We start from the raw sequence: 9,350 nt of genomic DNA, 5'->3' as shown, positions 1-9,350 counted from the left end.
GAAAATGTCACATCCCTAATCTTGAGGCTCCCTAATCCAGCTATGAATCTCTCAAAAACAGGTTTTTACAACGTTTCCAGCACAGAAACGTCTTTTCATTTATTGTTCTCCCTTCACAGTACTGCCCCTTACTGGTCTGGTTACCCCAAACCACCTTTTGAGAGCTTGCCTTCACTTTGCCTGCAACAGAAAGAGCATCAAAACCTCATGCTGTGAGTGTGAAATGAGCTGCCTGGTAACAGCAAGTCACAGTCCTGCTGTCCAACCTGATAGGATTCTGATCATCTCTGTTATCTCGGCTTCTGGTACTGCTTTTCCCAGTATGGCATGTTATGAACAGCATCAAGTGCTTATATAAATTGTAGCCAATTAAGACTACTGCCACCACATGAACCTCTGCAGCACTGGGATCTGCAGAAGACCAAAGGATTACAGAATTCAACATAACACACTTGGAAACCTATAATCTTCAATTAAACTCAGCTGTCTCAGCAGGCTACCATGGAGCCATAAAAGCCCAAAGTATGTTTTGATTTTACAAGAACGGGATGATCTAAAAAATTATATCAAACATAATATCAAAATAAATTTAGAGTGAAAGGCCTGAATTTCAGTGCACTAGTTCCAAGTTTAAGAGAACCAAACAATGACTTTGAGAATAACAAGGAAGAATAATGAAAGTTTCAGTATTTCTTCATGGTTTGAAATATCAGCATTAATACATATGTGCTAAAGTATTTTCCATAAGCTATTTCCATAACTGCCTATTTCACAAAGCTCACCATGGTTTTCTGCCCTTCACAGCTACCAACATGAAAATGTTGAAAGGGAAAAGTACCCAGATCGATTCAGAATTTAGTCAGAATAATTTATCACTGCTAGGGGTACAAAGATATATTATTTGCACAGCATATTAATTCCTTAAAGAAAATTTAAAGCCATGGACATAAAGGAACTGCTCCCAAAACACACACACTGTTGACTGACCTCTTTCTCTCCAAGTGATGTTATTCCACTTCTTATGAAATACTGTCGAGTTTACTGGTGTGGGAGCTGGAATCAGGCTCACCACCAGGTATTCAGAGTACTCTGCAGCATGATGGTCCTCTGGTGCTAAAACAGAGTTAAATCCTGGCGGGAGCAGACATGAGCAGTGATATCTCGCAGCTTAAAGCTGTCCAGTTGTATTTAGGGAACAATTATTCATCCTTTTCCCCACTTTTCCTCAGACAGCATGCAATTCCATCCTGATAATGAGCTAATACGAAACGTGATTGATCCCATTCAGAGGAACTCAGATGAGTTTCTCCCACCAAACCAGTAAAAATTAGTCTTAGTGTGAGATGAATGACAGCGCCAAAGGATCCAGCTGCAAAACATAAACATGTCCCTGCTTTTAGTGAGAATACTTTAAATAATACAACTATGTTATTAATGTCTCTTCCAAGAAGTGACTTGGATAAAACCACAATCGATTACTCTAGTGGTAGCAATACTATGTGTACTGACAGCACACGCATGAAACTGAAAACCAACTGTTATTAACCAGAGCTTGCCCAGTTCTCTGTATTAAAAGACCTTGTTTTTCTGTTAAATCCACTGTAGGTGGTCTCTCTATATATGTATGTCATAAATGATCTAACACTCATACTGTAAATTATCCAAGACAGTAGTTCTACAAGACCAAAACAGTTAAATACAGCCCCATGTCAACAAGCAAGGCTCATCATTGACACCTTCTAGTAAAATCATTTCTCATCTGGGCCAAAGTATTTCATACTGGGTGCCTTATACCTAAAAAGCAAAGAGGTGAAAGACAGACAAGTAAGGACAGTAAGAAACAGAGTAGACCACTGACTGTGGATGGCTGGACGTTAGTGCTCGCTCAGGAAGCTGGAAAGTGAGGAAGCTAATGGAGAGTTCAGGAGTCAGTGAAACTTCACGTGGTTGTCCTTGTGCTGTGGCCCTCACTTTCATGAGAGCCTCCTTGCCACCCTGGGCCCATTTTGCTCTGGGACACTCTCTCAGATTTGCCTCTGGCTTGAGCAGGAGCTGTCCAGGTACCATAAGAAGCACTACATAAGGCTGAGTCTATTGAAAAGTTAGTTCTTAGACACCACAAACCACGAACAGGAAATTAGTGGAGACTTTTCCAACTTTAATCTCTGTATCTGTGGTCCCCATTTGTGACATGTGTGCAGTGGTCCCTGGGGACACTGTGAAAAGAAGCTCCTTGAGCACTGGGAGATGATAAGCACAAATTCTTGAGAAAATGGTCAGAAGCACTGAACAGAAGGCGCTAAATTTGAAGGCAGGAGAAAAGAAATACTGAAAAGCTGCTCAACTTGCACCTGAGTGGGGCAGAGGGCCGATGGAAGAATGCAGTGTCCACAAATAGTGTTGCTAATTAACATTATAATGCTATTATGTATCACAGTGATGTGTGTAAGGGATGAGCACTGATTTAAAGTTGCAGAGAAAACCTTCAGCCTGACATTTCCAGACCTTCAGGAATTTAAATATACTTTCTCAATAATTCTGGTTTAATACAAGTGGGATTTATTTATGTTGCACTGCTAAGGACTTATTTCCTACAATGAGCATAGGAATTAAAAAAAAAAAAAAAAACCCTCCTGAGTGACAGTTTTTGATGTGAAGCAACAGGAAGGCCAGTGACCCAGGCTGCCTGCTCTGAGGTGCTTTCAGGGCAGTGCTCTGCAGGGAGGATGTGGTGTTTATCTCTTCACCCTGCCTTCAATTATTGCTGTGGTTTCCCAGGGAAAATAAAAATCGGTCCTGGTGAGCGCTGAGCAGACTGAAACAACCAACTTCCCCTGTGTGATCAGCAGTATCCCTAGTTCTGATGGAAACCTTTGACTCTGAGCCTGTTGAAGTATGATGAGTTTTATTTAATAACAAGTTTATTAAGGGGAGAAAGAATGTATTCTTTAGAATATGCTTGTGATGCCAAGAGAGGACAGAGCTCCAAAATGATTTCCCTGGGACTACATCACTGTGGAAAGCCACTTGAGAAGAACCACAGCTGTTTAGTTCCTGTTGGGTTAACGGTGCACATAGACAGGGCTCAGCAGGGAATATGATGGGGACCATGCAGAGCGATTCCCTCCCTGATAGTGCCACCAGAAACTCCAAAACTTCCAGGCTCACAGAGAAGTGAAGACAAGGAGAAAAAATTCTCCCTGTATCTAGAAGCACCAGGAGCTCTCTTGTACGAGGGACAGGTTAGCAGGTAGTGGTAGACGGTATGTGGGTCTCATGGCATCTTCCTAGTCCTTTTGAGTCTGCTTGGGCTGGGTAGCTATACTGAATTATGCAATTGTGTCTGGTCCAGGTTCCAGAAGTGCAGAGAGGTAGAGAAAGTCTTGTTGCTTTACCCCTCTCCTCTGGTAAAAAATCAGACATAATGAGGGTGCAAACTAGACAAGTTGAGATCTGAATTGACCGAGAAGGCTCAATGAACATTTGTGAAGAAGGTTTGACTTGAGGTTTTGGCTTGAACCACCAACTCAGCATTGGCAGATCAGTCACAAGCTCAAGACTGATGTTGTATTTCCATCTGGTTTGTCCAGTCCATTTCTAATGAGCAGACATGACATTTTCTTCAAAGTTATTCATACTTGAAAGCATTTTATAGAGAGAAGAAAACAGTTCAAAATGTTTCTTTTATTAGGAGGAAAATGTAAAATGCCTCATATTTTTCCAGTCAACAGTCCATGATAATACAGATCTGCTTTCCTAGAGTCTATCTGTAAAGAGCAGTTTTTGTTTTCTTTTTAAGTTTCTATTTTTGACTGCTTTCCCTCAGCCCATTCAGAAGATGGCACTCGAATGGCGTTTATTTCCAAATAAGACTGGCTTCAGATTCTTAAGTCCTTATTCAAATTCCTAATTCCTCCTCAACTTGTATGGGCAGCTTTTCTCAGAACTTAGCCTAAATCCTACTGATGACAGTGAGGACAGGTTTTACCTCCCCAGTTTAGCTTTCTAAAACATCAGACACTACTCTAAATGCAACTGTGAAGAAGCCATTTGTGGTCAAAATAGAGAAACATCAGCATTTCCAGAAAGTGACTCACAACATCCACCTTAAAGATCTGTCTTAAAGCAGTGACAAAGATATTTCCAGAAGGTGACTATCTCATTCCACTGCATATTAAAGGAGCCTCCAAAACTTACCCAGAGCTTTCCTTCCTCTTAGACAAGTGAAGCCAGGGGAAGGGGTTTTTCTCTTTGTTTTAATGGCAAAGGATTCAGGCTGTCTTGTTTACAGATGAGAAAGCAAGGCCTCAAAGTATACCTGGAGTTGGATGCCACAGATTGCTAAGTCAGTCAGCATTTGGATATATTGAAAAGTCATATCAACTTTCTCAAAATAAACTCCCAAAACAAGATTAAATCTTTGTTTTTTTAAGCATTGTTTGTACTTTCCACCATAGTGGACTGACTGACAGGGAGCACAATTTGATAGAAATCTCCAAGAAAAAGCAAATGCTTTTTGTCTGTCTCCTGCAAAGACACACTCAGTGGGATATGTGAAATGTCAGAAATAATTAGTCAAAGCTATATAAGCTCCTAGCAACACTAATGTGCTGTGTAAAAGTGAGTATTTGCTATAAACTTTAAGCATTTGTTTAAAGGATGTATGTTCAAGGTAATCTGAGCACTTTTTAAAATTTGGTTTCCAAGATATTAAGACAGACCTGGATATGAAAAAGCACTATGGAAAATTATGAAATGCTGCTATGCCTTTGCTGAAATAGGCTGTCCTGTTTCATTTTTTCCAAAGATGAAATGTGGAAGTAATTTATCCTTCTTATACAGCAATTAAAGTAAAAAAGCAGATTTCCTTAGTTCATTATCTTCTGGAGCTTATTTAACAAAGCAGGAAAAGGACTAGCTCCTTATATATCAATAATATCAGTATTAATAATCAAATAATTAATAAACATATTAATGTATGATGAGAGTGACCTTTGGAGGTCCTTTAGCCCAACTTCCCCTTTCAGGTGAGGCCTTTAGAGTCAAATAAAAAACAGGAGTTTATATCAGTTGAAAATCTGGTCAAAATTTTGGAGATTAAAAAAAAGTGGAAACAAAAACTATGAGTGGAAAGCAAAGGGCAAGTAAAGGAGTAAGAGAAGAAGTGAAATAGGAAAAACAGGCCAAGATTTTTATTTCAGGTGGTAATATTAGGAGTGTAGGATTTCTACCAAGTTTTTTGATTGTTTGTTTGTTTTTCTGTGGGTTTGCTGACAGATATGTTTTTATCTTCTAGGAAAATAATGATCAGGAGAAAGCCTGGAAGCTTTGTGCTGCTCTAGTGAATATGAGGATATAATTTTTTTTGCATCTGAACCATCTCTGCCCCTTTTTCAACTGGATGAGTTCTGAACATGGAGCTATCAGCTACTTAAAGCAGCAACTTTGTTCACTGTGCAACTTGGAGGAGAAAATGAATTTCACAAATTGCACCACTGAAGCCAATGTGGCTGCAAAGCCAAAAACGGTGACTGAAAAGATGCTTGTTACCCTGGCCTTGGCCACAATCACAACCCTGACTATGCTGCTGAATTCTGCTGTGATTGCAGCAATCTGCACAACCAAGAAGCTCCACCAGCCAGCAAATTATTTAATATGTTCACTAGCTGTGACAGATTTGCTTGTTGCTGTTCTCGTCATGCCCTTGAGTATCACTTACATAATGATAGACAAATGGACTTTGGGCTACTTCATCTGTGAGATCTGGCTCAGTGTCGACATGACCTGTTGCACATGCTCCATCCTTCATCTTTGTGTCATTGCTCTGGATAGGTACTGGGCAATCACAGATGCTATTGAATATGCCAGAAAAAGAACGGCAAAAAGGGCTGGGCTAATGATAGTCACTGTGTGGACTATATCCATTTTCATATCCATGCCCCCTCTCTTTTGGAGAAAACACCACAGCGTCAGTATTCCCAGTGAGTGTCGCATCCAACACGATCACGTCATCTACACTATTTATTCCACATTTGGGGCATTTTATATACCCTTGACTTTGATCCTGATCCTGTACTACAGAATTTACCATGCTGCAAAGAGCCTTTACCAAAAGCGAGGTTCGAGCCGCCACCTGAGCAACAGGAGCACTGACAGCCAAAACTCCTTCGCCAGCTGCAAGCTCACACAGACGTTCTGCGTCTCAGACTTCTCCACCTCTGATCCAACCACAGAGTTTGAGAAAATCAATGTATCTGTGAGGATCCCTCCCTTCGAAAATGACCTGGACCTGGCTGGGGACCGGCAGCAGATTTCTACGACACGGGAACGAAAGGCTGCTCGTATTCTGGGACTGATTTTAGGTGCTTTCATTTTGTCTTGGTTGCCATTTTTCATTAAGGAGTTGCTTGTGGGCCTTCACATTTGCACTGTCTCTCCAGAAGTAGCTGACTTCCTGACCTGGCTTGGATATGTTAACTCCCTTATCAACCCTTTGCTGTACACTAGCTTTAATGAAGACTTCAAGATGGCCTTTAAAAAGCTCATCAGGTGTCGAGAACATACTTGAAAGTACTGGGAGATGATGATGACCTGACTCCTAGCCTTAAGAATAAGTAATTTGGCTCTGTCACCCTTTTGCTTGATAAAGGAGATGTTTGTGTTTGCCCATTTGCCTGATTTCTCTTTAGCCTGTAATTCACTCTGCTGTTTTTTACCTCTGGTGTTATTTATGGTAAAGAGTTTGGAATAAATTTTGTTCTACAAAGGCACAGATTTTTGAGCAGGAAAACAAAAGAAAAAACTATTAGGAATTCTCATTTAAGGCATTTTGTCTAATCAATGATTCAAGAAAAAATATAGTATCCACAATTTGTTTATATGTCTTTCATTTAAGAATCAAATGTCTAATTTAGCGTGTACTATAGTAGTATAAAGGTTTACAAATTGAATCCTATAAATACTGATTCAGAAATTAATGATCACCTCATGGTCACCAGAGTTAAACAGCCAATCTTTACTATGACATTCTGAGAAAATTGTAATAGTAATTTAGTACCAGTTCCAGCTTAGGTCATGGCATTCTGTTCTTTTTATACTTGCAGAAATTTAGAGTAAATATACTATCATAACAGAAAACAGAGTTAACTTCCTTCTAAAAATGGACCCCACTTTGTACTCCGTGGTATTTGTTTAGGTGGTTAATTGTGTGTAAGACTTCTGTATAGTTCATTTGGTAATTGAGGAAGCAAAATCAGCAGGTGCTACATGCAGTGCACCTCTAACTGGTCAAGCTTTTAATGTCACTAGACATATCTCTTCAGGTCTCAGGCCTTGTGCCTTAGTCAGTTGTGTAGTGGAATTGCTCATTTCTTTCCCCCTTCAGCTGGACCTTGCACCGTAGAATCCCCTGGATCAGCCAATCTCACCCCACAGACTTACCTGGACATCTTCTCTGCCAGCCAACGATATATAGTATTCAGAACAATCTTCTAAAAATGTTTTATATTTGAACATCAACAAAAAGATAGGGGAAAGAAATGTTTTAGATAGCATTCTATGTGTCTGTCGCGTCTTAATTCTACAGCTCTCAGTGGCATCCCGTTAAGTTTACCATATAATCTTGCTCATCCACCAAGACTTCTTAGATTATGTTCTGGGATTCCTCCAGAGAGTTATTTCACTTCTCTTGAGTCACAGAGATAGTCCTTCGTATCCTGCCTTCTGTGCTCAAAGAAATTAAAATGTCCTGATTCAAACATTTTGGAACTCAGTGTGGGAAGAGGTAAACATCAAAACTAAGAACATGATATTTTCCATTAGCAACCCCTAAGCACTATTTAAATATTGACTACTTACCTTGAGTAGTCCATCTCCCTGGACAAATTTTTGAGAAGTTATACTGATACATCATACAGAAAATATCACATACATCAACCTGATGTGCAATAACACTGAATTATAGCATGGCAGCTTCCAGTCCATCAAAACAAATATTAAAGGAAATAGAAGTTCTGCAGGAGCACTGGAAAGCATCTCTGAAAAATGCTTTGAAAATTTTCAATGTGACAATCATTTTTCTTATCAGGAGTCAAGGAAGTGTAAGTAACATGTGAATAATATACTCCAGATGGAGCTGAGAAATGGTGTCCTTCTTTCTACAAAAACCGTTTGATTGGAAAGATGCAGTACTGCGAGCAGAGAGTGAATCAAGCCTGTATGTGACAGAGCTGTGACCTAAATTCTACCTACATGCTGTAGGATTTTGCTTTTAAGGAGACTAAAAGTTTTCTGTGCATGAATTTAGGTTTATCACCAGTTGCTCTTCTGAAGTTATTGATGCAACTGCCTTCCCAATTTGCTATACTAGCAATTTTACTAGTCTGGAACTAGTAGGTTCGATACTAGCTAATGATAATGTCCACAAAGAGGAGAAAAAAAAACAAAATTTAATCCCTGCAAATGTCCTCTAGTGGGGAAGCTGTGAGATCCAGTATGGTTTTCCCTTTGTGCAGCTTGTTGGATTTCGAAATTATCCATGCAAACTGGGGAGGATCAAGCCTATTTATACACTGACCATCCCTATCTATGAAACTTTCAAAACAACTTCATTGAGTACAAATGCCTAAAGAAAAAAAAATAGAAAAAGGAAAGTGAGCAATTAAAAGAACAAGAGGTATTTACAGAAACTATAGCAGAATAACTTTATTTTTTCTGTCATCAAGGACTATTTAATAAAGGACAGAGATCGTACATAATTTCCCCAAATAAGGTGACTGTTGCATGCAAGTCTGGATGTTTGCTGCTAAAAGATAATAGATTCTAGTGTGTTTGTTGCAGTTGAAAGCTCTGCTATAACCATATTATCAGTTAGGGAGGGAAAGCCAAATACAGAGCACTACACTAGCAGCAAGTTTGAGACAGGCAGTAAGTATGGTGGGACAAAGCACAGAAGCACCTGGATCCATGCTGTGTCTCAGGAGGGCCAGGATACCTCAAACTACCATAGGTGGCTGGGGAAGAATAAGGGTCGGCCTCTCTTCACATGAGGCAAGTGAATCTCCAACTAAGAACCTGCTGTGGCCATGACAAAGTGAGTACAGACCTATGGAGAAGATGGTGCTTCCCAAATTTATGAGCTGCTGGAGCACACACATATCACTGTTCCAAAATCAGAGCTGAGGTGTTCTCTGAGTGATTTCACTCAGGGTGCATATTTCAGAATATTTCAGAATATTTAAGGTTGGAAGGGACCTCTACAGATCATCTAGTCCAACCTTCCTGCTCAAGCAGGCACACCTAGAGCATGTGGCACAGGGTGGCATCCAGGCGGGTTTTGAAGACCTCCAGAG

At 40.0% G+C, this 9,350-nt stretch overlaps 1 protein-coding gene across 1 annotated transcript; it reads left to right on the top strand.

The window, feature by feature from the left end:
- The first annotated feature begins 5,340 nt into the window (after positions 1-5,340).
- HTR1E (5-hydroxytryptamine receptor 1E) lies at positions 5,341-6,568 on the top strand. Its single transcript, XM_026038460.1, has one exon. It carries the CDS (start codon positions 5,402-5,404, stop codon positions 6,566-6,568), a length of 1,167 nt encoding a protein of 388 aa, XP_025894245.1. The 5' UTR covers positions 5,341-5,401.
- Positions 6,569-9,350: the final 2,782 nt, after the last annotated feature.

Source organism: Nothoprocta perdicaria, unplaced genomic scaffold (assembly GCF_003342845.1).
Source record: "Nothoprocta perdicaria isolate Ctin4 unplaced genomic scaffold, notPer1 scaffold_21, whole genome shotgun sequence".
Lineage (NCBI taxonomy): Eukaryota > Metazoa > Chordata > Aves > Tinamiformes > Tinamidae > Nothoprocta > Nothoprocta perdicaria.
Note: the sequence above shows the minus strand (reverse complement) of the source record. Positions and strands in the feature narration are given on the sequence as shown.

What these genes read in the sequence shown, in the direction of transcription:
- HTR1E (XM_026038460.1), top strand. Translation starts at nt 5,402, where the DNA reads ATGAGTTCTGAACATGGAGCTATCAGCTACTTAAAGCAGCAACTTTGT.